Source organism: Acomys russatus, chromosome 25, assembly GCF_903995435.1.
Source record: "Acomys russatus chromosome 25, mAcoRus1.1, whole genome shotgun sequence".
Classification (NCBI taxonomy): domain Eukaryota; kingdom Metazoa; phylum Chordata; class Mammalia; order Rodentia; family Muridae; genus Acomys; species Acomys russatus.
In genome coordinates this window covers 50,306,456-50,334,092 of record NC_067161.1, presented here as the reverse complement: position 1 = coordinate 50,334,092, position 27,637 = coordinate 50,306,456, and the positions used below count along the sequence as shown (strand labels likewise).

The following is a 27,637-nucleotide window of genomic DNA, read 5'->3' as shown; positions in this document are numbered from 1 at the left end:
TTCCAGGACAGCCAGAGCTATGTAAAGATACCCTGTGAGTTCAAAGTCACCCTCCTCTGGGACTTTGAGGCCAGCTTGACATACAGGAGAGCCTGTCTCAAAAAGATGAAACCACACACATAAATAAGAGTCTAAAAGGATGACTTCAAACTACCTTACTACTGCACTGCACATAAGAGTTTAAGTAACTTACAACCACCTGTAAGACCTGCATCCACCACCCAGGATTTCTTTTCTTTGGACGGGTGTCAAGACAGGGTCTCTGTGTAGCCTTGGCCATCCCAGACTCACTCCGTAGATCAGGCTGGCTTTGAACTCAGTCATCTGCCAGCCTCTGCCTCCCAGGTGCTGGGATTAAAGGCATGCGTCACCACACTGGGCTCACACTGGTTACTCCTACTCATCAGATTTTTCTCTTAGCTCAAGTACTTGGGGTTGCTTTTTTGGGGGGGGGGAGCAGTGTTTCTTTCAGCCTGTCTTGCTAGCTATTCCTTTTGCCTGGAATACATCTCTCCTTTTTGGCCATGGTCAAAACAAGACATCCAACATGCAGATACTGCTGCTGCTACCATCCTGGACCTAGGCCACCTTGTGTTTTGTTTTGAGAGTCTTGTATAGTCTAACGTGACCTCCTCACCTTTGTGATCTCCAGTAACTTGTTTTCCAAATGCTGCACATTTCACATCTAGCTTTGTTTTACAAGGCAGTTTGTATAATACATCGAAGGTGCTCAGTTTATTAATTTTTTGCCTGCATGTATGCCTGTGTGAGAGTTGGATCCCCTGGAACTGAAGTTATAGGCGGTTGTGAGTTGCCACATGGGTGCTGGGAGTCGAATCTGTGTCCTCTGGAGGAGCAGCCAGTGCTCTCTCAGCTGGTGAGCCATCTCTGTAGCCCAAAGGTACACTCTTTGTTTTCTAAAGGTGTGTACTCAGAAATGTATGGGCTCTGCCTCAGCGACAGGCATTTCAGTTCATCTTGCTCAGCTTAGCTCTGTGTCTTTTCTTGTCCTGCTTCACCAGGGACTCCTTCGGGAGGTCTTCCATCTACAGCAGGGCTGGGGACATGACCCACTGCCTAGCTGTGCCACTGGGTTTTCCCTTTGCACCCACCTCATGGACTTGTATGTCGAGCAGTTTTAAACTCAGCTTCTACCGCTAGTCAAGGAGCCCCACCTGGGAAAGGGCAGCAGCCATCTTGCCCGTGTTGGCGCTCCCTGGGGTCTGCCACTCACCAACACTGGATTACTATGTCCCCCTAAATGTCTTTCAGCTCTTTTTTTTTTTTTTTAAGTTTTTCAAGATAGGGTGTCTCTGTGTAGCCTTGGCTGTCCTGGACAAGCTCTGTAGACCAGGGTGGCCATGAACTCACAGCGATCCGCCTGCCTCTGCCTCCTGAATGCTGGGATTAAAGGCCACGCCTGGCCTCTTTCAGCTCTTTACTTTGTGTTAGTCAAGTCTGCTTTGCAACCGTGTCTCTTTATAGAAGACCCATGATGCCCCTTGCACCTCAGTCTCTGTTCACTGAATGTCCTCCACACACTAGAGCTCCTTTAAGGCTCATCTCAAGCACTGCAAAAACATTTTCTCATGTTTAATACATAACTATCTGTCCTTTGAATCTCAACATAGTTTATAACCAAATCACATGCCTAGCCTGTCTTGCCTTGGCTCTCACTTCTAGATTCCGTGTGTGTGTGTGTGTGTGTGTGTGTGTGTAACATATCTGTGTCGCCAGGTAGACACCGTTGAAAAGGGCATTCCTGGAATAACAGGACTAACCCCTCACCATCCTCAAGCAACCAAATTCTAACGAAGGGGGTCCACACCTGAACCTTCAGCAACCACAAGGCAGCTGGACATATAACTCACCGGAAGAGGAATAGCCTAGCATTTCCAGAGCTTCAGCCCCCTCAACACTGGGGGGAAAAAATCCCAAAGAACTACATGAATAAGATTACTAAAGTCCACATTCCCATGTGCTCCTCAGATAAGCAGCTCCAATACTGCACGAGCTCTTTATGAGTCCTGGCCACAATTACCACACCTTGTCAAGAACAGAATTCCAGAACCAGGGTTCATTTGTAAGTCAGAAATGCAAAGAAGTCGAAGGTTCATTCCCTCTCCCCCCCGCCCCCCGCCCGAAGGTTCACTTTCTAACCTGTGCTCAAGGTTACATAAGCGAAGACTTACAAGTTCTTTATGTACTTTTTGTCTTTTAATTTCTTTTCTGCTTCAACATCTCCCCCCTTCCCTTCTGCATCCAGTTACCCAGAAAGGCCAGGCCTGGGCACTGAAACAAGAGCCCTCAAAAAGCCAAGGCCAGCCAGCCCAAGATTAGCAGGCTCCCTCCAACAGGCCCCACGGTCTGGATGCTAGTGTCGCCGCTCAGGGCTTGGTAGTAAAAGCTGCCGCAGAATAAGGTGGTTCCGGAGGCTAGCAGTAAGCCTGCCTGAAAGAGATGGAGAACAGAGGACCGGGTTTTAAGGACAACGCAGTGTAAGAGAGTGGACGGGGTTTGATCAAAATTACGCAATGGGATTGATTACCCAGAGGGGCTTCCTGCAGTGGGGTACCCCTAACAGGGCCAGGCTGTGCAAAAAGTGGTGTTTGTTGGCCTTGTCAAAGAGCTGCAAGAGAAAGAGAAGAGACAGACTTTCTAAGCCACATAGGAGCCCAGGGACCTGAAGTTGTACACACTACCGAAGTCCATTCCCAGCACGTCCACCTCTGAAGTCCCAGTTTGCTGCTCCTCAAGTCCCCAAACCACAGGTTTGCAGTACTTGCTGCTCTAGAGACCCAGGCTGTGTCTCATTCATCTCCCAGACCTCTACTTTCAACGTGACCCCCACCTTCCGCCATTTTAAGGACACCCAGATATTGCCCCTGCAGTGCCCGTCCCAAGTCCCGGGGCCCCAGTGCAGTTACCGCACCTCCTTCCCGTAGGCATCCGGAAATTGGGCGCCTGTGGAGAGAAGCAAAGGTTATCTGCTAAGTATTAACTTCGACGGTCCCAAACTCCGGGGGGACCTCGTATACAGTGGCGCAAAGAGGCATCCCCGGAGGCTTCCGATTGGTGGAAACCGACGTCGAGTAATAACTGAGAAGCTTCTGGACCCACTGACAAACTTGAAGGTTCAGGGCTCCAAGGGATCTCTCCTCCGTTAAGAGACAGAGCGCTTCCTGGTAGGTCCCTCCCCGCACCGGACCCCAAGACTCGCCCCTCTCCAGCCCAATTGCACCCCACGTCCCCTGACCGTGTGCCCCGTAGGTGGCCAAACCCAAGGCCCCAGCTCCGGACAAAGCACCTAGACGGCGGAAAGCAGCCCCTACCTGGGCCATGGCTGTGGGTGGTCACGCGCGGAACCAACACCGCCCTGGCCACCCAGGAAGCCAGCCAGTCCCGATGGCCCATGCAAATAAGATCCAGAGGTGCCCAATCGGAGCTGTGCTCATTTCAGCGCCCCAGTCCCCGCTACAGACGCCTTTGTAAAACTTCTGCTGAATGGAGACCGACGCCTGGCGGGCGGAGAAACTAGAACCAATTAGGAGCGGAGGAGCGGGGCAGTGGGAGGCGGGGTTGAGGGCGGGACTAAAGGATTTGCGTCACGGATTGGCCCACTTTCCAAGTTGATCGCCTCTTCGACACCCCAACCCCACACCTCCAGCTAATTTGCAAAGATGTGGGTCCCCACACGAAGTTCCGCCTCTTTCCCCAAAGGCTCCTCCTGCTCAGCTTCAAACCAGGCCCACTCCTCGAAAGGGGCGGCCCCGCGGATGTCTAAGCCCCACCTATTGCTCTTAATCCCCTCCCACTTCGTGGAGGGCCCCTCCTCTGTGCCTAGAGGGTCCGCCCTCTCCGTGTGATGCCCTGCCCTCTATAGTTCAGATAGCCCCCCCTTTTCTAGACCCGAAAACCCCCGAGGGTGGGAGATCGGGGCGGGAGGGGGGGGGCTTGTCTTCACCCTGCTCCAGTTCGCTACGTCCATCCGTCCGTCTGTCCGCTCCCACCCCCCTTCACTGTCTTCAATCCCCCCCAACACACACACTCCGGAGGGCGGGTGGGCAGGCGGGTGCGAGCGAGGGGTGTGCGCCGCTCTCTAGGCAGGGGGCGGGGGAGGCGGCCGCGCGGTGACGCGCGGGGCTGCTGCGGCTGCTCCGCCGGCGGATCATCACTCTCGGGCTGGGATGGACGCGGGGCGGGCGGGCCCTGGCGCGCAGAGCCAGGAGTCCGGGCCTCCTGGCTGCTGAGCATTCCCCAAAGCCTCCCCCTAGCCCTTGCCTTCCTTCCTAGGAGCCTCGCCGACCTCTGCCTCGAGGCTCGGGACTCGGCCCCCGCCCTCTTCTGACTCCCCGGATCTCCCTCTCCCGCCCGCCCTCGGGATCGACTAGATCCCTCCCCCCTCCCTCCCTGAGGATTCCGGCTGGATCCCTGCCCCTGCACCGCGGATTCTGCGCTCCGGGGCCCTGGGCCCCTGGGGATTGCCGTGGACTCCTCCTCCAGCACCCGATCCCTTAGGATCTTCCGCCTGGACCACCTCCTGGTCCCCAGAAGCCGGCCCAGAGAGCCAGTGGATCTCCAATCCAGTCCCGTCCCGTGGCTCCCTCCTGGCTCAGCCTTCCCCACTGCGGGGTTCCCTGTACTTGAGCTCCCTCTGACCCCATACCCCGGCTTTCCTTTTCCTGGGGATCGACTGGATCCCGGCCCCGCCCCCCGGGGCTGGGGCGATCCCCCTCCCCCGCCGGGTGAGGCGCTGCAGGCGGGGGCTGGGCCTGCGGGGCCGCGGGGGCTCAGAGGCCGCCGCCCCCCTTCTGAAGCCCGTCCGCCCCCTACTCGGAGCCCTGGATGGAGGCACCACGGCCCCAGGGCTGATCCAGGTAGGAGCTAAGCCAGGCTGGGCGGAGGGGGCTGCGCGGCGGTCCATTGGGGTCTTCCTCTTTCCCACATTCCTCCCTGCGCCTGGTTTCCCCCCAGCCTGCTCTGTCTGCGTGTCTCCGCCTAGGGATGCTCTCGCCGTGTCTCTGCGTCTTGGTCTCTTTGTCTCTGCCTCTCTCCAGCCCATGAATGATCCTTTGAATGGGCCCACAGACCCCGTGTGTTCCCATCTCCCCCTCCCCCTCCTTCTCCCCTTCCCGGCCAAGCCATTTTCCCTACTGCAGGAAGGGGGGGGGGGGCTGCGGCCTGAGCCCCCGTCCCTCAACTCTCCCCGGTTGGGGGAGTCAGGCCTGGGCTGGAATGGAAGAGCAAGGCAGAGGGATCGGGAGGAGGGGGGAGGAAGATGTGGCAGACAGAGATGGAGAGAGAAAATGGGGGATAGAGAAATAGAGAAAGGAGGTAGAGAGAGAGAGAGAGAGAGAGAGAGAGAGAGAGAGAGAGAGAGAGAGCGCGCGCACTTGAGGGAGAAAATCAGAGAAGGTATTTGGAGGAGAGAGCGATGTGAAACACCAAGGAGACTGAAATGAGGGAAGACCGAGGGTGAGAGATTGAAGACAAGAGCTGGAGCCAGTGAAGGCCAAGGAAAGATGCTCTGAGGCGCCCTGGACACAGGAGAAGGATGGAGCCAGGCTCTAGTGGGAGGGCAGGAGAGGAAAGCTAGTTGGAAGAGAGGAGGCAAGGGACCTAAAGTACCTTAAGGGAAAGGGGGTGACTGAGGCAGGCCATGTTGGGAGGACAGCAAGGCCCAGCCTGGTATAGGGAGAAGAGATGTTGGGGGTGTGTGTGAGGGGGGAGTCAACTCCAAACCCCCCTTCAGCTGATGGGAAAACAGAAGCCTAAAAGGACCCGAAAAGGGGGAGGGCATGACTGGGTGTGAGTGGTGAGGACTCCTGTGTCCTCATCTCTGGAATAAATTGACACCTGCAGAGAGCCACCCGCGGGCTGGCGCCTGGCTCTGAAAAACCTGGCGTCAGCAAACAGTCCTGGAGGGGGGGTGCTAAGGGGGGGGGGCTTGCTGAAATGACCTGGGTGTCTGCCCTGCCTACCTTTTTTTTTCTGCCCCTGCTGCCTGAGCACCTAGGGGTTCAGGCAATAATACCTGGGGGCAGGGTTAAGGGAAGGGGAGGGAGGGCTGATGGAAGGGACGGCCTGAGGAGACACCTGAGGTTTGCCCCAGGACATAGGTCAAACTGAAGTACAAAGAAGACCCCATTGTGGGAGGAGGGGGGTGTTAGTAGGCTCCCCTGAGAAGCCCACCTCAGTACAGCTTCTCCCTCAATGCCAACCTCTGCCAGAGACCTGGTCGGTAGGGGTAGGCTCTTGATGGACTAAGCAGGATGGGGCAGACATGCCTTTAAGATTCTCTGTTCTCCCAGACTATCCTTTCTGCTCACACATACTTCTTCCGGCTCTGCTGAGATTCGGTGAAACTAGCGTTCTGACTCATGCCCCTGCCCTCCTGCTCAGGGCCGGAATGGACCCTACAACCTGGCAAGCCCCTTCCCCTCTTCCTCTAGACCACCCCCCCTCCAGGGTTAAAGCTGCAGCCCGTTGCCGAGGTAACATTACGGGGCAGCATCCTGTCGCCCAGCAACCGGCTGCAGGATCATGCATCTGTCCCTGGATTTGCCCCTTCAGCACCACCACCCCCCCTTCACTCTAACCCTGGCTCTAAGCACCCCCAACTTATAAGGGAAGGCACGGAAGGGTCTGGGGAGAAAGGGGTTCCCACGTGCACAGATCCTTAGGGGACCATACACTGACGGGGACAGAAGGTACAGGGGTTTGTACAGTCCTAAGAAAGCCCAGAGTCTGGCCTGGGGTGGGGGTTCAGTGCCATGAAATTACAGCTCAGGAGTAATTAACACGTATAAACAAACCCGCCACTTCCTGCTAATTAATGACTTGGTATTTTTATTTTCTCTTCTCTCTATCTCATTCTCTCCCAGGGAAGTGGGGACTGAGACTTCTAAGTCCCTAGGGAGAGCCTGCCTGGGAGGGATAGAGGCAGGAAAAGGGGCTCCCTGAGTCTAGGAAGCTGACCCTCCCTCCTCTGACCCTGCCCTGGACACTCAACCACGTCTGCCTCCACCCCCAGCTTGGGTCTCTGCGGAGGGGAAGAGCGCAGTTGGGGGAAGGGGGTAGGTGTCAGGGGGCTTGTGGGTGGAAGAAAGGGGTAACTTGATCTGAAATTCAAGCCACTAACCACTTGTCTCTTGTTTCCCCAACCTTTCTGTCCTCCCCATCCAATTTCCCTTCCCTTCTTCCACCTCTCCGTATTTTTCTGTCTGTTTGTCTGTCTGTATCTTGCACACCCACCTTGTCCGGGTCCCCCATCCTCCCCATCCCCACCCCTCACCCCGCCCCCGGGCAGGTCGGGGCTGCCTGCACCTTCTTCTGCCTCCTTCCCCTTCCCCACCCCTTACCCCCTCCATGGAGAGAAATAGACTCCTCTGCTGTCCCTTCTAACCCAGGTCCCTACCCGTCCCCCTCCTCCTTCCTTTGCCCCGCCCCCTCCTCCCTCCTGGGGCGAGGGGGGCCTCCCTCCCTCTCCCCCCCTTCTCTCTCTCTCCGAGGGGGGGGCCAGGGGAGGGAGGGGGGGTCCCCCAATCAGCATGTGGCTCCTGGCGTTGTGTCTGGTGGGGCTGGCTGGGGCTCAACGGGGAGGAGGGGGTCCCGGCGGCGGTGGCGGCGGCGGCGCCCCGGGCGGCCCAGGCCCGGGCCTCGGCAGCCTCGGGGAGGAGCGCTTCCCGGTGGTGAACACAGCCTACGGGCGAGTGCGCGGTGTGCGGCGCGAGCTCAACAACGAGATCCTGGGCCCGGTCGTGCAGTTCTTGGGCGTGCCCTACGCCACGCCGCCCTTGGGCGCCCGCCGCTTCCAGCCGCCTGAGGCACCGGCCTCGTGGCCCGGCGTGCGCAACGCCACCACCCTGCCGCCCGCCTGCCCGCAGAACCTGCACGGGGCCCTGCCGGCCATCATGCTGCCTGTGTGGTTCACCGACAACTTGGAGGCGGCTGCCACCTACGTGCAGAACCAGAGCGAGGACTGCCTGTACCTCAACCTCTACGTGCCCACTGAGGACGGTAAGGGCACGGGCACAAGGCCGGGCACCCTGTGGACACAGCCCACAAATGCACACGCAGACCCTCAAGCACAGAACCGACTCCTGCCCCTAAGCTTGGACCTTGATGGGCAGTATGCCGCCTGTCTTCCACAGCAGAGACTCTTTGGACCCTAGGAAGAGTAGCTGGGTAGGCCAGTCTCACCTATGCTCCCCACAAAGAGGCACACAGGTGCTTAATCTCAATGCTGATGGCTGATGCTCCAGCCTTGCCTCCACCTCCCACCCCTCCCCAACCCCTCCCCTTAGCTACCTCGCATCTTAGTTCCAGCCAGACCACTTAGAGTCCTGACTCTAGCCTGCCCTGACTTCTGCCCTACAGCGTCTATCAGTCCCTTACCCGAGCTGAGCGCCCTTGTCAGCGGTGCTGTATCTCTGAAGGGTCTTAGCAAAGACCCGTCCACTCACAGCTCAGCCACCCATCCCCGTTACAGCATCTTTCTTGGGGTTGGCATGCTGATTTTGTGAATGAGCTCCTTTCCTGTTCTCTGTCCGCCAGACAGCACTTGCGCCCAGGTAGCCTTCCTCTCACCAACCTGCACGCCAGGATCAGCCACAGCTCCTTACCTTCTGCAAGAGATTCCAGACGCCCCCCCCACAAAACAGCACCACAAACATCCCCCACATTACAGTCTCATCACTCCAAAGCATTCCAAGACCTCCACGGCGCTGAGAGCTGCGCGCTTTCTTCGGTTAGTTTCCGTGCAGGCCTGGTAACCAGGAGCCCCTAATGGTCCCATACCTCTGCTTTGTGGCCTCAAGTTCTACAGAAACTGAGTCCCAGCTGCTTGAAACAACCATTTGCCGAGCTGAGCTGACCATGTGTCCCTATATTTTCTAAGTTACCATTACCAAAACCCTTTACAGAGGGCATACGCCCATTTCTTCCCCAAAATGGTATTCCCGTTAACTCATGTAGGCCCCAACTTTCCGGAATCCCTGAGTGCAGATTGTGTGCCCCTGTGACGCACAAAACCCTGCGCCCTCCTCCTGTCACCGTCGTCAGCGTCCCGTCTCCTACGTGGAGATGCCCTCCTGAAAGACCAATGCCTTTCACCTCACACCAAGATCCCTCTTGTGCCAGGCACAGATCGGCTCCCAGCCCTAACCTGCCTGTGTCCATCTCCCAAATGGACCACCTACTGACTGCCCCTCATCCCAGCCCTGCACCCCAGCTAACCACCCCTTCCAATGTAAAACCCTGACTTCTAACAACCCACAAGCCCCTGCTGCCCTTTCATGGCCATCTATCCCAGCACCCTTTCACTTATGAGTTGTTCACCTTAATATCCCCCACAGATGCCTTCTCATCTCTATCATCTCTCTATCATCACAATTGTGTGTGTGTGCGGGCGCGCGCATATGTGTGTGTACCTGTGTGTGTGCGCACCTGTGTGTGTACATGCCTGTGCATGTGTGTATGTGCCTGTGCATGTGTGTGTGTGCCTGTGTATGTGTGTATGTACTTGTGTGTGCGTGCGTGTCTGTGCATGTGTGTGTGTGCCTGTGCATGTGTGTGTGTACCTGTGTATGTGTGTATGGACTTTTACGTGTATGTGCATGTCTGTGCGTGTGTGTGTACCTGTGTATGTGTGTGTGTACCTGTGCATGTGTGTGTACCTGTGCACGTATGCATGTGTGTGCGTGTGCGTGTGTGTGTGTGTGTGTGTGTGTGGTCTTTTGAAACAGGGTCTCACTCTATAGCCTAGGCTGGTCTAGAACTCACTATGAAGCCCAGGCTCTTCTTGAACTTCTGATAACCCTGCTTTAACCTCTTGAGTGCTGGTTTACAGGCATGAGCTACCATGATCAATAACACCATTACTTTCACATAGGTGGCTGTCCACCCCACATCTTCCCCTGAGGGAGTTTTCTCATCACTCCTGTGTGAACCACCTAACACTGCTTACTGCCAGACCGTCCACTCCATCTCCGCACACGCCGTTTCTTTCCTGCCTCCACGCCTTCCCACACCTTCTGTATTTTTAACCATTGCGTATTGCAGACCTGATTGGAGCCTGACACATTCAGGTGATTTCACTGACTCCTCACACCAGCTCTAAGAGGAAGTGGTTGACTCAGACACAAGCACACACACACACACACACACACACACACACACACACACACTTCATAGCCTCATGAATACCCTGCTGACTTCATCCCAATCTGTATCTTATCACAACATAGAGACCCTGCTCCCCAGTGGACTAAGTGGATTGTCATTGTCAGCGCTAGCAGGAGCCTTGGTGACCCATCTCTCCCTGAGCTTTGGGGCAAACCAGTCAGCTTGGGGAACTCCCTGAGGCTGTTCAGTTTCAGCTCTCCCCCCACCCCCCCACCCCACCGCCCGACTAGTCCCCAAATCCAAAAGTCTCTGGGCTCTGTCTGGGACTTTTCCTGATCTTAGACCCACTTGGTCTCCCAGCACAACGCCTACTTTAGTTGTCAGACTGGCCCAAGGCACTGTCTCCTATATGCTAACCCTGAGTACCCCACGAGGGGAGGAGGGCTCTGTAGCAGTGGACCTAGGGTGGGGCCGGTGAGTCTAAGGGATGAGGTTGGCGGGAGCGTGGAGGGCAAGACCTGATGACCCCTGTCCCGGCTTTACCCACACTGGGGGAGTGGGATGTGAAGTCAGGCCTGTGAGTGTGGATGGAAGAGGAACGCTGGTGGGTGAGGCTGGGTAGGTGGGCAGGTGGGCAGCCCTAGCTGACCTACCCATAGCCCTTCAGTTGGCAGCAGAAGACTGCTGGAGACAGGAGCCATGGGGTGGTCTGCCCCACCCAGTCTGCTTTCCACCCCCAGCTTAGTCCAAAGGGAAGCAGACTTCTTTCTGAGCAGTCTCTTCTTACGGCTTGAAGTGGGTAGCCCATAGCATGTGGCTGGACCCTGAAAGGAGTCTGCATGGAAGATGACCTGGGTGGCAAGCCAGCCTTGGTGTCCCTAGGCTTCCCCTGCACCCCATTCCCCTAACACCACTTCATTTTCAGCCAGTAGCAAACACACCAAAAAGCCAAATCCTTTCCAGCTTAAGTCACTGTGCCCCAAGACAGCCTCAGTCCACTCAGGCACCCCACCCCTTAAACCCACCTTCTCTTTGGGGCATGACTTTTTCTGGGGAGGGGAAAACTGGGTTATAGAAACGTTTTTCTCTTTTCTTGGTTTCTTTTTCTTGCAAACAAATTTTGCTTTTTTTTTTTTTTTTTTTTTTTTTGGCTTATTTTTTCTGCCTCTCCCCACCCTCCCCTTTTCTGCTTTCTCCCCTCCCCTCCCCATCTACCACCTCCCCTGAACCCCATCTTTCCCCACAAAATTGTCCTTTTTTTCTCTGTTTTGTGTTCCCGGTCTTAGGTCCGCTTACAAAAAAACGTGACGAGGCGACGCTCAATCCGCCAGACACAGGTAGATTTAAAAATCCCGCTGGTGCATGTGGTTGCTTTGAAGAGGACCCTGATGGCCCTGCCCCTAACTAAATGTCCCCTCAGCCCTCAAGGCCCCTCAGTCGTTCTCCCAACTAAAAATGAAAAAGAAAAGAAAAAAAATTTAATAATTGGAAAAAAGAATTATGAAAACTTCAAACAAAATTTGAGCAATGTTGGACCCGCTAGTTAATCTGTGAGAAAACCTAGCCACGGCGAAAATAAGGTGGAAAGAGGAAAAGGAATTGGATTGCCAGGGAAAAAAATTGGATAAAATGTTGAGAGTTTGAAAGAAATCTGGACTGTTTTGCAACATGTGAAATGTACCATTTGAAAAAAAAATTAATTTGAAGCAAAATAATATTTGAAAAAAAATTGACAAATTAATGGCATCAGTCAAAACATTAGAAACCTGCTACAATTTCTAACCAAAAGCCTGTCAGATTTAAAAAAAAAAAAAAAAAAGTAAACATCTAAAACGAATCAAAGAGTTTGAAAAAAAAATTAAAAACAGGGCCCAATATCTTGAAGTTTCACCACAAAATTTTGAAATAATGCAAAGAATTTTTTTCTTGTTTTCTTTTTTTTCCAAATGGAGCTTTTTTGGTTTTTCTTTTCTTGTTGAATCTGCCCCAAGAGCTTCTTGCTTTTTGGTTGTTGTATTTTTCTTTCTTTCTTCTTTCTTGATCCTGGTTTTTGTTGTTGGTTTTGAATTCTTGTTGCCCCTGCCCTCCTGCTCCCTCCCTTTCTAACTCCGTTCCCCCCCAACACTGGGAGAGGGCTTGGGGGAGGGTAGGGGAGAAGGAAGACATTTAGGACAGGACCCCACCTGCCCGTCTGTCCCAGACATCTGTAAAGTTAGGACCGGAGGTGGGCACAGAACTCTGGCTAAGAAGTCGGGAGACTCAGAGGACATCTCAGAGCAGGAGGCACAAAGCCAGCCTGGACTGTTGGGAAGAGCAGGTTGGCCTTCTGGCCGGATGAGGGAGGCGGCACAGATGCTGGGTGCCAGCTGTAGAGGCCTAAGCCTGGCTCCCATGCCCCCATGGCAGGTGTTAGACAAGAGCTCAGCCCCTGAGCTGGAACCTTCCGAGCCTGAGCTGACCTCAGCCTTCAGGCCGGAGTGGAATCACAGGACGGCCGTGGGGAAGCAGGCTGTGTAGCCCTGAGGACCCTAGCCCTCCCAGACTCCTGCCCACCTCTTTAGGAAGTTTCACTCCTTAGTCCAGTGCAGGGCTTGATGGCGGACCGCCTGTGGCAGCTGTCCAAAGGATTCCTTTGGAACATGGCAGGAGGCTTCAACGCCCAGCAAGGCCAGTTTGGAGGGTGGAGAGTCCAAGAGTCAGGGCTTTACAGTGACTTCATTAAGCCAGCTCTTTCCCACCCTGCCTCCTCCTGCCACAGTAATTAGACTGGGGGTTGCCATGGTAACTGGGGAGGTGACCTAGAAAGGAATTAGGGCGGGGAGGAGACCAAGCCCCCAGGGACCCTAGGGCCTGGCACCCCTCACCCACAGACTAGGGTGCCATGTGGAGCTGAGGCCCAAGCCTGAGTCTGAGGAGATGCCAGGACCCTCCCAGCACCTGCAGCCCTACTCCCAGCCTTAGTCTACTCTTCCCAGGAGCAGGAAGGAGATTTGTTGTGTGTGTGGAGGGGCCCCTGGTCCCAGCAGAAGCCCCTGAGGAGGGCCACTTCCTACCCTTGGCCTCTGTTGGACTTCTTGAAAAGTGTGCCCAACACTTGGTGAGGTGCTTGGAGTCATGTTGGCCAATGAGGAGGAGGGACCTTCCTCTAGGGTTAGCTGGGGAGGGAGTGGGGGGGGGGAATCCGGTCTTGCCCCCCCACCAGGGATGGTAGTAACAAGTCTCCCCACCCCACCCCACCACCCCGAGCTCCAAGGCTGGTCCTTAGAAGGCCTGGGAGCTCCGCAGTACTGCCTCTGGTCTGACTGTGTCCTTGTCCCTGATCTCCTGGCCCTCCTGCCGCCCCCTCCCCACACAGATATCCGGGACTCTGGGAAGAAGCCAGTGATGCTCTTCCTTCACGGAGGCTCCTACATGGAAGGCACCGGGAACATGTTTGACGGCTCGGTCCTGGCCGCCTATGGCAATGTCATCGTAGCCACGCTCAACTACCGTCTTGGGGTGCTCGGTGAGGGTGGGCAGCCAACTCTCGGGGAGCAAGGTCTGGGTGGCGGTCCTGGTGGGCAGGGTCATCCTTATAAGTTTACATTGCATTAAGCTCTCAGTAGAGGGGGCGAGGATGCCGCGGCACCTCCAGGGAGCACCCTTCTTCTGCCCCTAGGCTTTCTCAGCACTGGTGATCAGGCTGCAAAAGGCAACTATGGGCTCCTGGACCAGATCCAGGCCCTGCGCTGGCTCAGTGAAAACATTGCCCACTTTGGAGGTGACCCTGAACGCATCACCATCTTTGGGTCCGGCGCAGGGGCCTCCTGTGTCAACCTGCTGATCCTCTCCCACCATTCAGAAGGTATCAGCATCATCCCTCCCTTCCCTTCCCTCCCCTCCCCTTCCCTTCCCTTCCCTTCCCTTCCCTTCCCTTCCCTTCCCCTCCCCTCCCCTCCCTTCCCTTCCCTTCCAGAAGCCTGGACCCTACCGAGTGTCTCCTTCTCCTGGCTGGCGCAGCTTAGCCTGAGGTCTGCCTGTCCCACCAGGACTGTTCCAGAAGGCCATTGCTCAGAGTGGCACCGCCATCTCCAGCTGGTCTGTCAACTACCAGCCGCTCAAGTACACGCGGCTGCTGGCAGCCAAAGTGGGCTGTGACAGGGAGGACAGCACTGAGGCTGTGGAGTGTCTGCGCCGGAAATCTTCCCGGGAGCTAGTGGATCAGGATGTACAGCCTGCCCGGTATGGAGGTGGGAAGGCGCTGGGGCCAGGGCTCCGCTTGTGAGGAGGTTGAAGTGAGAGGTTCCTAGGGGCAATCTACTGGGCAAGGATAAGTGGACTTCAGGGCCATTCCCCCCTCCCCCGTGGCTGTCCCTTGCAGCCTCCCTTGAGTGGAAGTCACCACACCGCATGGATCAAGCACAAGGCTTCACAACATTCTCTAGGGGAACGTCCAGAGAGGCCAAAACACCCCTGGAGGGGACTCTCAGAGCCTTCAAGTGACAGAGAGGGGGGTCTTGTAGGCAGAGGCGGGCACCTGTGTGTGGCTTAGGAGGCCATGGGCCCAGAGGAGGCCAGCAAGCAGACGGTGAGTCCTTGCCCGCCTCTCCACAGCTACCACATTGCCTTCGGGCCCGTGGTGGACGGCGACGTGGTCCCCGACGACCCCGAGATCCTCATGCAACAGGGAGAGTTCCTCAACTACGACATGCTCATTGGTGTCAACCAAGGGGAGGGCCTCAAGTTCGTGGAGGACTCCGCAGAGAGCGAGGATGGCGTGTCCGCCAGCGCCTTCGACTTCACCGTCTCCAATTTTGTGGACAACTTGTACGGGTACCCAGAGGGCAAGGACGTGCTCCGAGAGACCATCAAGTTCATGTACACAGACTGGGCCGACCGGGACAACGGCGAGATGCGGCGGAAGACCCTGCTGGCGCTCTTCACTGACCACCAGTGGGTGGCCCCGGCTGTGGCCACTGCCAAGCTGCACGCCGACTACCAGTCGCCTGTCTACTTCTACACTTTCTACCACCACTGCCAGGCCGAGGGCCGGCCGGAGTGGGCAGATGCCGCGCACGGGGATGAGCTGCCCTACGTCTTCGGTGTGCCCATGGTGGGGGCCACCGACCTCTTCCCCTGCAACTTCTCCAAGAATGACGTCATGCTCAGCGCTGTGGTCATGACCTACTGGACCAACTTCGCCAAGACTGGGTGAGGGCCAGAGGGCCTAGTGCGGCTGGGTGGGGCACCCCTGTAGGTTGAGGTACCCTGGCCTTCCACCTCCTGTCACAAGGGCTGTTACTCCTGTAGGAAGACACCAGCTCCGCATCCCCTTGCTCTCCTGAGATGAGACTCGATGGTGTTAGAAGAATCTCTGTCTTTTCTGGGGGAGGGGGGCTTTCTGGGTAGCTTTGGTGTGGCTGTTGTGTCACCAGGACTGTCCCTGGCAGCCTCTCGTGTGCCTTCCTTTGTCTCTCCATTTCTGTCCCTTGCAGTCTCAGCTGTGTCACCGATTCTCTCTTCAAATTTCATCTCTGTCTCTGCATTCTGTCTTTATAATGTTTGGTTTGTCTTTCTCTGTGTCTCCTCTCCCCCGTCTCTCTGTCTCTGTCTGTCTGTCGGTCTGTCTGTCTCTCTGTCTCTCTGTGTGTGTGTGTCTCTCTCTCTCTGTGTCTCTCTGTCTGTCTGTCTGTCTCTCTCTCTCTCTCTCTCAGGGCCTCACTATTTAACCCAGGCCAACCCTTTCTTCTTCTGCCTCTTAAGTGCTGGGATTGTAGGTATGCACCACCACGACCAACCTTTTCTAGCTTTAGATGTTTCCTGGTCTCTCTAAATCACCTACTTCTCCCTCCCCTCTGCTGCCCCGCCCTCCTCTGGAGCCTCACCCTCACTCCTCTCCTTGCCCTCCTGTGCCCACAGTGACCCCAACCAGCCTGTGCCACAGGACACCAAGTTCATCCACACCAAGCCCAACCGCTTTGAAGAGGTGGTGTGGAGCAAGTTCAACAGCAAGGAAAAGCAGTACCTGCACATAGGCTTGAAACCGCGCGTGCGCGACAACTACCGTGCCAACAAGGTGGCCTTCTGGCTGGAGCTCGTGCCCCACCTGCACAACCTGCACACAGAGCTCTTCACCACCACCACTCGGCTGCCTCCCTATGCCACGCGCTGGCCACCCCGCACCCCCGGGCCCGGCACTTCAGGCACACGCCGCCCTCCCCCGCCTGCCACTCTGCCACCTGAGTCTGATATTGACCCAGGCCCAAGGGCCTATGACCGCTTCCCCGGTGACTCGAGGGACTACTCCACGGAGTTAAGCGTCACTGTGGCAGTGGGTGCCTCCCTCCTCTTCCTCAACATCCTTGCCTTTGCCGCCCTCTACTACAAGCGGGACCGGCGACAGGAGCTGCGGTGCAGGCGGCTTAGCCCGCCAGGAGGCTCAGGCTCAGGGGTGCCTGGTGGGGGCCCCCTGCTTCCCACTGCCGGCCGCGAGCTACCTCCAGAGGAGGAGCTCGTATCACTGCAGCTGAAGCGGGGTGGTGGTGTTGGGGCAGACCCTGCCGAGGCCCTGCGCCCCGCCTGCCCACCCGACTATACCCTGGCCTTGCGCCGGGCACCGGACGACGTGCCTCTCTTGGCCCCGGGGGCCCTAACCCTGCTGCCCAGTGGCCTAGGGCCCCCCCCCCCCCCCCCCCCCCCTTCTCTCCACCCCTTTGGGCCCTTCCCACCACCTCCCCCGACCGCTACCAGCCACAACAACACGCTACCCCATCCCCACTCCACCACTCGGGTATAGGGGGCGGCTTGGGGAGGTCTACCTCCCTAGCCCTCCCCAGCCCAGGCCACTTGAAGGTAGGGAGGAGGACTTGGCACCGGGCTTTCCCCCTGTGGACTTGTCGAACGTCGTGGAGCAGCGTTAAAGGTGGACACGGGATTCCTCAGTGGGATGCGAGATTTTCCCATGCATAGAGGCCCAGTCTCTCCTCTGGACCTGGGCCTTGGAACACCTGGGGGGTGGTTTTTTTTTTGCCCCCCATTTGGGACACCAGTCTTCAATGTGTGGAAATGTGGAAGTTTTTTTTTTTTTTTTTTCCCACGTGGAGGCGTGCTTTCCTCATGAGGGCGTGTTTTCCCATGTGCAGGGTGAGGTTTTTTTTTCACCGCCCTGGACACATGTTGGCCCTCTCAAAGAATTTCTGCGGGGATTTGTACCCCAGACTCCTGTCCCCTCATGCCTTTGCCTTCTCCTCCCAGTCCCTCTCCCTGGAGACCCTGGAAGCGATGTGCTCACGATACAGTGACCCTTGGCCACCAGACGATACAGGGTGGCGCCTGGGGAGCGGCAAGGAAATCACAGGCCCCCTGGACCCCACTCCCTCTCCACCCCTGAAAAGCATGTTTCTCCCCCATGGCACAAGTCAGGCGAAGCACGTTCTCCCTGAGGGTCCTCACCTTCCGCAGACAACACAGATTTCCTGCTAGAGGGAAGGGAGACCTGTGCATCCCAGTACTGCCTGGAAACGTACTTTCCCATGGCCCAGGACACACTTGACGGGATGGAAATATGTTCTTGCACGTGGATGCGTGTTTCCCAGGCAGAGGGTCCTGCTCTCCCCAGCACTTGCCTGCATCCCCCACACCTCAGTCCAGCGCACACATCCTCCTTACATAGCAGGTGGCCACAGACCGCAATGACAGAAGCTACTGGGGAAGCACAAACTTCGAGGGAGAGGCCGAGGTGGGAGGATGTGGGGGCATGGCACATGTCACACACGAGGCCATGCATGTTTGACCTAAGCCCTCATGGGACCTGAGGACAGCCTTTTCCTCAGCCCGTGAGATCATTGCTCATCCGTGCCAAACTGGGTCGGTGGGTTGGGAGACTCTCAAAATGTGCCAAGGATCCCCTGAGTCCAGGGAAGGGAAATGCCAGAGGCAGGTGGCAGCTAGGGTGCCCTCCACACCCCGCTTGTGTCTCATCCCTATGTTTCTCCCGCCTTCCCTGCCTTGATTCCTCAGTCTCCATCACTGGCTCCTTCTTCGAAGCCCTCCCCCATCTCAGGGTCAGACCAGCCTTCTCTGTTCACCTTTGACCTGCCTCCCCTCCCTGATTGGCTGGGCTAAAGAAAAGAACAGGTGGACAGGGGGGAGGGGAGGAGTCAGGGGGAAAAGTTACTGGACGGGTTGGGTGGGAGAGTGAGGCGAGCTCTGAAGAGGGGCAGATGGAGGGGGCCGTGGGGGGACAGGGCAGACACCAGCAGGGAGATTGGGAAAGAGGAAACGTGGGAGGCAGCCGCCCAGAGAGGTCTTCGGATTTGGACCTCTAGGGAAAGGAACAATGTTAAGGGTTTTAAGGGACACCAGTGGAAGCTGTGCCTGGATCCTCTTGTGCTGTGTGGCTTTCTGTGGGATGCTAGTGCCAAGCTTGTACAGGGCTGGGGGTGCTGTCTTCCACTGACACCCAGATCCAGAATCCTTGGTCTTGAGTCCCTTGTCCTTTCTCCCATCCCCTCCACGGAAATGTAGTTCTTTTCTGGCCCTTTCCCCGCCTGGTCTAGCAACTCTTGGAACAGCCATGCCTTCCCAATGCTAGCAACCTGGGCCCTGAGCCCTGTAAAGCAGATGCCCCAGAGCTGGGGTGTGAGAGGGGGGCTGGGGGACCCCATGATACAGCCACGGACTCCAATGCCCAGCCCCTTTCCAAACAGTCCCATGTCCCCGCCCCAACCCTTTGCGGCTCTGTACACATTTTTAAACCTGGCGAAAAGATGAAGAGACTATTGTAAATATAAAAGTTTAACTGTTGGTCGTGTCTGCTGTCATGTTAGAAGGTGATGGGAGAGGAGTGCCCAGTCCTTCTCAGAACTCAAGAACTGAGTGCAAGTGGCAAGGGTGTGGTTGCTGTAGTGACAGGATCCGGTGGTTAAGGTAAAGACCAGGGTGGTCAAATAGTTACACTTCTGGCCACACAGCATTCAGGGGGCTGTTGCACAAAGGTCAGAAACTGGAGACCAGTCTGGGCTACGCGGGAGACCTTGTCTTTGGGGGTGGGGGAGCTAGACATGGTGCACCCTTTACTTCCAGTACTTGAGAGGTAGACAGGGGAGTCAGAGTTCAAAGGTCATTCCTGGCTACATAGAAAGTTTGAAGCCATCTTGGGCTACATGAGACCTTATCTCAACTACACAATGTCTGTGGGGTCCGGGGCCTGGTATTGTTCTAGAAGGAGTAGGAAATGATGAGGGCAGATGCCCAGTGGATTAGAGAGCCAGTGGGCTCACCCAGGAGTCTGGCTATAAGAAAGGCATACAGCCAGGCGTGGTGGCGCACGCCTTTAATCCCAGCACTCGGGAGGCAGAGGTAGGTGGATCTTGTGAGTTCGAGGCCAGCCTGGTCTACAGAGTTAGTCCAGGACAGCCAAGGCTACACAGAGAAACCCTTTCGAAAAACCACAAGAGAGGAGACAGAAAGAGAGAAAGAGAGGGAGGGAGGAAGTCAAAGGTTTGCCCCTAAGGCTGGTGGGGCGTGGGAATCAACCCTGCTTCACACCATGAGAGAATCATCCTGGCACATTATGAGGGAACGCCCCAGCGTCATTGTGACCCGGTCACTCTCAGGACCCTCTGGGTCAGGCTGGCAGGCCAGTGGGCACTAGGGGTAGTGGTCTGGGGGCCTAAGGGCCCTGGTGGCCCTAGGGACCGCCATGGCCATGGCTGAGCGGTCACGGCCTGGGTGGGCCTCGTATCAAAGCCCCAGCACCAACAACTGCCAGGACACGGGGAACTCCATTCTCTTGCTATTGGGCCTGGTCATCTGTATTAACATTGGCATCAATTTGGTGACCCTGGTCAGGGATGCGGGGGCGGGTGTGTGTGTGTGTGTGTGTGTGTGTGTGTATGTGTGTGTGTGTGTATGGGGTGGCTGGGAGGCAGGCCTGGTTACAAGGACCTGCTTGTGTTCACAATATCCTCCTATACCTAGCTCTGGAGCAGACTCCGCATCATCTTACACCGAGTGTTCCATATCATTTATGAGAAAGGTAAGACCGCCTAGGGGTCGGGGCAAGGAGGAGTCGGGCCGAGGAGGGGTCAGAGACCAGGCGTTCTATCCCTAAGCTGGCTCCTGATGGCTGAGCTGAAGCTTCTCTCTCAAAGCCCCACCTCCCCCTCTCTCTAGAAGCCAGCCCCTCCGACAGCCTCGCCTCTCCCTAAATCCACAGAAACCACTAAAGTACCCTCCTCACCTGGGAAGCAGACTCAGCCGTCAAGGAAGCAGACCTACCCCGAAGTCCATCTTCGATGTTCCATGGAGCCTGTGAAAATGACCGTGACCCCCCCACCCACCCGCCATCACCATAGGGCCTCTCCATCCCGGCGCGCCCACCGCCCGGCAGCTTGGGCCCCAGACACTAATGTTGAGGAGCACTTCGCCATCTGCTCCCACCACTGGGATGCTCCTAAGGAGTGGGAAGGCTTCCAGCCCGTGCAGGAGATCTGGGAGCCTTGGACTCAGGGTGCTCTTGAGCAGCCTACCCAGACCCTCCGCTTCCAGCCAAGAAGAGAGGGCAGACCTCTCAAAACAGAGATCCGGTCTGAGCAGGACCTAGAGGCCTATGTGTATACTGTGAACCCCCCTCCTCCCAGTCCGGAGTCTTTGAGCCATAAGAACAACGGGGTGGGGGCAGGGGGAGGCACCGAGGGCGAGCAAGCACAGTGCCGGCCTGCCACGCCACCCTTTCGGGGTCCGGCCACTGTCCCTGAAATACCGCAGCGTGGCTCCTCGGGCAGAATCGTGTACGATGCCCGAGATGTGAGACGACGGCTGCGAGAGCTGACACGGGAGGTGGAGGCTTTGTCTCACTGTTACCCCTTGGTCTCTGGGTCCAGCGCTGCTGAGGGAACAAGCAAAGGATGGGTGTATCGTCCCCTCAAAGGAAGATGACTGGGGGCAAAAAAATAAAGTAATAAAAAGAAAGAGAGTGGTTTGTGGTGGTATAGAAGGAGAGATCCTCACAGAGCCCAGAATCCCTAGTTGCTAAGAGAATGACCTCCCTCAAAATAGGGTCTCTCTAGAGAGCCCGGAGGAGGCCCTTGTCCACCTCTTGCCCTCATGGGCTCTGTCCTGAGCCCTGTCCAAGGCTCCCAGTTGTCTCTACCTTGTTTTCTTTGGTGCCTAGAGAAGCCACCAAATCCAGCCACTTGTCCAGAGGGTCCTGAGCTAGAGGATGGACTTCAGGCCGCAGGGCCCTAGCTCAGGCCGCAGGGCCCTAGCTCAGGCCTAGGGACCCCAGGCTTAGGCTCCAGCTGGAGCTGGTTTCTGGTTTCTTTGGGCAAAGATGGCTTAGAGAGGGAGGGTCTCTAGGCTCAATGTCCCAGGCAGAGCCTGAAGTTTCTGCAACCCTTCAGAATAGACTTAGAGCCGGGCGGTGGTGGCACACACCTTTGATCCCAGCACTCGGGAGGCAGAGGCAGGTAGATCGCTGTGAGTTCAAGGCCAGCCTGGTCTACAAGTGAGTCCAGGATAGCCAAGGCTATACAGAGAGACCCTGTCTCAAAAAACAAAAACAAAAACAAAACAAAAAAAAAGGGCTGGAGAGATGCTCAGAGGTTAAGAGCACTGACTGATCTTCCAAAGGTCATGTGTTCAATTCCCAGCAACCACATGGTGGCTCACAACCATCTATAATGAGACCTGGTGCCTTCTGGCCTGCAGGTCTATATGCAGACAGAACACTGTATAGGTAATTAATAAACTTAAAAAAAGAATAGACTTAGAAGCAGGAGGTAAGATAATAGGGACACTTCTCAAGAGGAGCCCACCTATAAGGTCTCAGTGGCTGTGATCTTATGCCTCTCCATGTCACACACACATACACACACACACACACAGACACACACACACACATACACAGATGTGACTTGCTAGTGGCCACAAATAGCAGGAATCATGTTTATGGCCTTAAGACTTTCTGCCTCCCACTGGGCGTGGTGGCGCACGCTTTTAATCCCAGCACCGGGAGGCAGAGGCAGGTGGATCACTGTGAGTTCAAGGACAGCCTGGTCTACAAAGTGAGTCCAGGACAGCCAGGGCTACACAGAGAGACCCTGTCTCGAAAAACCAAAAACAAACAAGACCTTCTGCCTCCTCCCACTGCTGCTGCCCTTCTTCTTGCTGGTGGATAAATTCCCAATGAATCAGCCCAGCCTACATTTCACCACCTAACTTCTTCCGAATATTCCACCCACTGAGCAACAGAGAAGCTGGTCTGCTGCCCCGGCTCCGAGATGGCCGAGCTTCTCCTGTGCGTGTGCACAGACAATGTTGGGAGCAAGGCTGAAGGAACTGGGCATGGCCTTTCAGACTGGGTGGATTCCTAGAATGTGAGCAGATTCTCTGTAAAGCACCCTATTTTTTCTGTTCATTTACACTCAAGTGGTAACACATGCCCTGTGTCCCCAGTATTCAGAAGGCTGAGGCAGGAGGATCACTGCAAGTTCAAAGCTAAGAGGTTTACAAGGCCAGTTCTAGGCTAGATGGGATGAAACACTCAGCAAAACAAAACCCCCAAACAAAAAGATGTTATTAATCACTTTAATTTTATTCTGTTACATACAGAACATGTACTGTGTGTTTGGAGCCCAGAGTAAATACCTTTCCTCCATTTTTGCTGTATAAAACATGCTTGGGGGGGGGGGCAAGGCTACACAGAGAAACCCTGTCTCAAAAAACAACAACAACAACAAAATGCTTGGTTGGCATGTGGATCAAGGAGTTGAAGGATCTGTCAAGGTCACCCTGGCTTCCATGAGACTCTGGCAATACAAAAAATGACTTGTGCCGACCGTGGTGATGTACACATGGAATCCCAGCACTTGGGAGGAAGAGCCTCGTCTACAAAGCAAGCCCAGGACAGCCAGGCCTCACAGAGAAATCCTGTCTTGAAAAAACAAAAACAAAAACAAAAAAACACCAGAAAAGAAAGAAAAATGACTTTTTGGCAGGGTGGTGCATGCCTGTAATCCTGGTACTCTGAAGGCAAAGGCAGGATGTGTTTTGCAAGTTCAAGGCCAGTCTGATCCACATCTTGAATTCCAGGCCAGGGTGGATTTTTTTTTGTTTTTGTTTTTTGTTTTTGGAGGCAGGGTCTCTCTGTGTTAGCCTTGGCTGTCCTGGACTCACTCTGTAGACCAGGCTGGCCTCGAACTCACAGCAATCCGCCTGCCTCTGCCTCCCAAGTACTGGGATTAAAGGCATGCACCACCACACTTGGCCCCAAGGTGGATTATATAAGACTGTTTTGTTTTTTGAGACAGAGTCTCACTATGTAGCCTTGACTGGCCAATTGTGTTGATCATGATTGGCCTTGAACTCATATAGATCTGCCTTCCTCTGCCTCTGGAGTGCTAGGATTAAAGGTGTGTACCACCATGCCCTGGCTGGTTCTTGTTTTTTTCAAGTCAGAGTTTCTCTGTGTAGCCCTGGCTGTTCTGGACTCACAAGGCTGGACTTGAATTCATAAAGATCCATCCACCTCTGCCTCCCGAGTGCTGGGGTTAAAGGTGTGTGCCACTCCCAGCTTTTTTTTTTTTTTTTTTAGGTTTTTATTTTATTAATTAGCTATCTACGTGGGGGGAAAGTATGCGCACCGGAGTGCAGATGCCAGTGGAGGCTAGAAGAGGATGTCAGCTCCTCTAGGTACTTGTGAGCCACAGGACCTGAGTGTTAGGAACTGGAGCTGTGTGCACCCTCAACTGCCGAGCCAACTCTACAGCCCCTGCTAGGCGCTATCATTAAAAACCCAAACCAAACCAAAACCTTGCACTCAACATCTCTCTCATAGTGACTGTTAACTCCTTTCGTTATATCAACATCTTTCCACAGTTTGTTAACTGTGTGGACCATGCAATTTTTTTTCTAGTGCTGAGTAAACACGTTTGGCAAGTTCTCTATCATTTAGTGTGTGTGTGTGTGTGTGTGTGTGACTGAGATGGTGTCACTAGGCCTAGGATGGCCTGCAAGGAGACCTCTTTCTGCCTCGGCCTCTCCAGCAGTTAGAATGGCCAAACCCATTGCTACCATGCCGTGCTGTTTTGTTTTGTTTTTCATTTTTTTTCAAGAGAGGGTTTCTCTGTGTGTAGCATTAGATGTCTTGAGACTCACTCTGTAGACCAGGCTATCCTCGAACTCCCACCTGCCTCTGCTTGAGTGCGAGTGGCACGACGCCCAGCTGGTTATTGGTTTTTCAACTTGGAGTTGGGGTGGGTCAGAGAGGACAGTTCCTCTGGGAAGAAGGACCATTGCTGCACTTGGTGGTTGGCAGGTGGAAGTCTTGCTATGATGCTGAAACAAGTGAGCCAGCACTGGACATGGGTGCTAGTATTAGAGAGATTACGGCAAGGGAGTGGTCAGTATAAGGGAGAGCTGGTACCTACATGTCACTCACCATCACTTTAGATGCTGGCCTCAAAGCAGGTATGACATGTGACATGCCAACAGGCTACATATATTGCTATGTGTCAGAAGCTCAGTGAAATCCACGACAGATATTTTGACCCAATGAAGACTATGTCTCATGACCAGATATGAGGTTAAGCGTGGAGACCGAGAAAACTAAACTTCAGGACCCAAGGGCCACGTTCTATCAAACGGAAGCCAAGGATAAAAGTTCTCATGTTAGGGACCAAATAGTGAATAAAAGAGCATCCAGTGGAATGGAGAGATGGCTCAGAGGTTAAGTGTGCTGACTGCTCTTCCAGAAGTCCTGAGTTCAAGTCCCAGCAACCACATGGTGGCTCACAATCATCTATAATGTGATCTGATGCCCTCTTCTGGCCTGCAGGTGTACATGCAGGCAGAGCACTGTATACATAATAAATACATCTTTAAAAAAAATAAAAAGGAAAAAAAAAGAGCATCTGCCTCCACATTATGACTAACCTGCCTCATTATGACCTGGCTCCCCCCCCCCCATATAGTAAGCATCTCTCTCAGTACTGGCATGAATACAGTGTGGGTTGGGCTGGGTGGGGGGGTGGCCCCCCACCATGGAAAACCAGCTGTGGCAGGCCAGCCTGGGGTGCTGCAATCACCACCAAGAAAGCCCCCAGGATGCTGAGGACATCCTATTCCTGCTGCTGGGACTGATTATTCTTGTCAACATCAGCATCAATGTGACAACCGTGGTCAGTGGCTACTACTGTGGATCACCCGTAGGCGTAAAGATGGCCGAGTAGAAAAGTCGGCTACAAGCTTGCTTCACTTGCTGAAATGGGTGGGGTTGCTGGGAATGGGCATGGTGTCAGCAAGTTGGTCTTCTCTCCTGTCTCCCCACCGCCTCCAGATGTGGCACGGGCTGCAGAGTGCCTTAGACAAGATCATCTGCTGGATGAATTGGAAAAGTAAGTGTATTGTTACAGTGTTTTGTATCCGTTCAGCTTACAAAGCAAATAACTGACACAGGGAGACTAAAATGTACTTTAAAGCTGCCAGCACTTCGCCGGGCAGAGTCTGAACTGATTCTGATCTACTCGTAAACTAAACAAACTACTCTAAACCTTATAACACACATGTATTCCAAACACTTGCCACTATGACCCCTGGGCCGACCCCGTCCAGTTCCCGCCGTCCTCCTCCTCCTCCTCCTCTCCTCCAGGAAGTCCCGCCTCTCACTTCCGGTCCGTTCCAGCTGATTGGCCAAACAGCGCTTTATTGATGGTTGATACATTGACTTAACCTTCCTCCACAGTATATGAGACTCGCTCAACAGTCAGGACCACCTGTTCCTAACCCCAATCTTTTGGCTCTTGCCTCTTAGCAGATGAAATCCAGACTCCCGAATGTCCCCCCAAAGAGCCCCCATCCAACATCCAGGATGTCCACATCCACTGTGTCCTGGATCCTGTACAGGTGAAGATGGCGCAACCCACACACTGTTCCTCTTCCTCTTTCCACCACCTCCGTAAGCGCTCCAGCCACAGGCGCAGCCGCAGGCGCTACCAGCGCCGTGGCCTCCAACAGGCCCGCCGCAGCAACCACCAGCAGGTCTGCCACAGCCTCCACCAACAGGGCCACCACAGCCACCAGCAGCGACTTCGGAACAGCAGGCAACTCTCCTATGGCTGCCCACCCTTTCGTAGACAGCCTCGAAGCCACAAGGTGTCATTGATGAAGCCGGTGCCCTTTTTTGACCTGGAAGACCGGGATTCCCTTCCCGAGAATGACCAGTCCTGCCCGCACCCCAAGTATCCCCATAGGGGCTGGGGCGGTTTTTATAAGCCAATAGGTCTGTCCTCCAACGTAGGATTGTGGGGCCGCCAGGGTGGAATCCTTGCCAGCCTCCCACTACCTTCCCTCTACCTGTCACCGGAGCTGCGCCGCTTGCCCAAGCGAGTAGAAGCCAAGTCAGAACTGAGGCTCCAGGCCTTCGGTCCCCATTACTCACAGTCCCGGGTTTGGGGTAACACGGACGTTGAACAGTGCGCCTCATCACCACCGCCTCCCCGCCGGCTGCTTCCTAACTCCTCCTGGGCCACTGTGGGCTACAGCCCTTTCTCTTCGGGGGGTCACACACTGCACGACGCCTGGGATCCGCGGAGGCGCGGGGCGGATGGCTCGGAGCCACCGCTCGCCTTTGTGTCCAGGAACCCCAGGCCAGAGGTCCAAGGCTACCGGGAGCACAACTCCCCACAGGCCCACCGGCAGAGCCTCCCTGGCTATACCCACAGCCAACCCGACCACACCCCACCCCCATCCGTGGCGCACGTGGGTTACAGCTCCCGGGGACCTCAAGACCGCAGGCGGGCAGCCGACTGGACTGAGGTTTTCCCCTCCCGGCATCCTCTGATCACCTCTACCTCCCTCACAGCCTTGGGTGAGGCCTCGTACCAAAGGGCCCCAGCTGCCGGCTCCGGCCTGATGGGGCCTCACTCCTCCCAGCCCCTGCCTGAAGTCCAGGCTTCCGACCCGGCCCCACCTCCAACCACCTTCGTGCCGCTCAGTCGGAATCCCGGTGGCAATGCCACCTACCAGGTGTATGACAGCGTGGAGCTAAAGAGGCAGGTGCTGGAGAGCCGAGGGCGGGCCAGCTCACTGCCACCCCCTACCACCTCACCTTCAAAGCCCTCTCTGCCTAGGAGCCGCACAGGGAAACTCACCTGACGGGTGGAGCGGGGCGTGGAGAAGGGAATAAAGAGAAAGAGTCCAGAAAGCCTTGTCGTCGTCGTCTGTGGTTTGGAACCTTCCCCATTCACCAGCCTAGGATTCCTGAAACCAGTCTCCTCCTCAGCACGAGGCTCCTTGTTGCCCAGGGGGTCATGTTCCTGCCAGTAGGTCCCTCTTATTCCTCTATGAGAGTTCTCGCCAGCTCTAAACAGCAAGTCGCAGCCCTCATGGCACCCACCAGTTCTTCCTGTTCCCAAAGGGGACAGACTCAGTTCTGCTGTTCAAGAATCTGAGGTCATGGCCGGGCACACACGTCTTTTTGAAAAATTTAAAAGAATGTATTTATTATGTATACAGTGTTTTTGCCTGCATG

General features: G+C 55.4%; 5 protein-coding genes across 7 annotated transcripts in view; 3 read left to right on the top strand and 2 right to left on the bottom strand.

The window, feature by feature from the left end:
* Gps2 (G protein pathway suppressor 2) overlaps positions 1 to 27,637 on the bottom strand; it is a 177,628-nt gene that overhangs the window by 77,452 nt on the left and 72,539 nt on the right. The gene's annotated exons all lie outside the window — the stretch shown is intronic.
* Tmem256 (transmembrane protein 256) lies at positions 2,230 to 3,412 on the bottom strand. The gene is made up of 4 exons (XM_051167479.1): positions 3,257 to 3,412; positions 2,933 to 2,964; positions 2,549 to 2,629; positions 2,230 to 2,451 (listed from the first exon to the last, which is right to left on the bottom strand). Exons 1-4 carry the CDS (start codon positions 3,339 to 3,341, stop codon positions 2,308 to 2,310), a joined length of 342 nt encoding a protein of 113 aa, XP_051023436.1. The 5' UTR covers positions 3,342 to 3,412; the 3' UTR covers positions 2,230 to 2,307.
* Nlgn2 (neuroligin 2) lies at positions 4,148 to 17,127 on the top strand. 3 transcript variants are annotated; one of them, XM_051167454.1, is made up of 9 exons: positions 4,148 to 4,877; positions 6,885 to 7,076; positions 7,310 to 8,019; positions 11,412 to 11,462; positions 13,481 to 13,630; positions 13,784 to 13,969; positions 14,154 to 14,346; positions 14,719 to 15,315; positions 16,024 to 17,127. In XM_051167454.1, exons 3-9 carry the CDS (start codon positions 7,551 to 7,553, stop codon positions 16,898 to 16,900), a joined length of 2,523 nt encoding a protein of 840 aa, XP_051023411.1. In that variant the 5' UTR covers positions 4,148 to 4,877; positions 6,885 to 7,076; positions 7,310 to 7,550; the 3' UTR covers positions 16,901 to 17,127. The 3 variants fall into 3 exon arrangements, with proteins under 3 accessions (XP_051023411.1, XP_051023410.1, XP_051023412.1); XM_051167453.1 differs by lacking the exon at positions 6,885 to 7,076; XM_051167455.1 differs by lacking the exons at positions 4,148 to 4,877; positions 6,885 to 7,076; positions 11,412 to 11,462 and having other exon boundaries at positions 7,638 to 8,019.
* On the top strand, positions 19,699 to 21,045 carry Spem1 (spermatid maturation 1). The gene is made up of 3 exons (XM_051167468.1): positions 19,699 to 19,951; positions 20,086 to 20,143; positions 20,324 to 21,045. Exons 1-3 carry the CDS (start codon positions 19,808 to 19,810, stop codon positions 21,043 to 21,045), a joined length of 924 nt encoding a protein of 307 aa, XP_051023425.1. The 5' UTR covers positions 19,699 to 19,807.
* Spem2 (SPEM family member 2) lies at positions 25,149 to 27,261 on the top strand. The gene is made up of 3 exons (XM_051167295.1): positions 25,149 to 25,286; positions 25,445 to 25,502; positions 25,919 to 27,261. The coding sequence occupies exons 1-3, from the start codon at positions 25,149 to 25,151 to the stop codon at positions 27,259 to 27,261; spliced, it is 1,539 nt and encodes a 512-aa protein (XP_051023252.1).

Bases quoted from the DNA above. Each gene is read 5' to 3' on its own strand.
- Tmem256 (XM_051167479.1), bottom strand. From the start codon at position 3,341: ATGGCCCAGGTAGGGGCTGCTTTCCGCCGTCTAGGTGCTTTGTCCGGA. The intron at 2,965-3,256 runs GTCAGGGGACGT...TTCTCTCCACAG, and splicing joins GGCCACCTACGGGGCACACG to GCGCCCAATTTCCGGATGCC. The intron at 2,452-2,548 runs GTAATCAATCCC...CATCTCTTTCAG, and splicing joins ACTGCAGGAAGCCCCTCTGG to GCAGGCTTACTGCTAGCCTC.
- Nlgn2 (XM_051167453.1), top strand. From the start codon at position 7,551: ATGTGGCTCCTGGCGTTGTGTCTGGTGGGGCTGGCTGGGGCTCAACGG. The intron at 11,463-13,480 runs GTAGATTTAAAA...CTCCCCACACAG, and splicing joins GCTCAATCCGCCAGACACAG to ATATCCGGGACTCTGGGAAG. The intron at 13,970-14,153 runs GTATCAGCATCA...CTGTCCCACCAG, and splicing joins CCTCTCCCACCATTCAGAAG to GACTGTTCCAGAAGGCCATT.
- Spem1 (XM_051167468.1), top strand. From the start codon at position 19,808: ATGGCCATGGCTGAGCGGTCACGGCCTGGGTGGGCCTCGTATCAAAGC. The intron at 19,952-20,085 runs GTCAGGGATGCG...TCCTATACCTAG, and splicing joins GCATCAATTTGGTGACCCTG to CTCTGGAGCAGACTCCGCAT. The intron at 20,144-20,323 runs GTAAGACCGCCT...CTAAATCCACAG, and splicing joins CCATATCATTTATGAGAAAG to AAACCACTAAAGTACCCTCC.
- Spem2 (XM_051167295.1), top strand. From the start codon at position 25,149: ATGGAAAACCAGCTGTGGCAGGCCAGCCTGGGGTGCTGCAATCACCAC. The intron at 25,287-25,444 runs GTCAGTGGCTAC...CACCGCCTCCAG, and splicing joins GCATCAATGTGACAACCGTG to ATGTGGCACGGGCTGCAGAG. The intron at 25,503-25,918 runs GTAAGTGTATTG...CTTGCCTCTTAG, and splicing joins CTGCTGGATGAATTGGAAAA to CAGATGAAATCCAGACTCCC.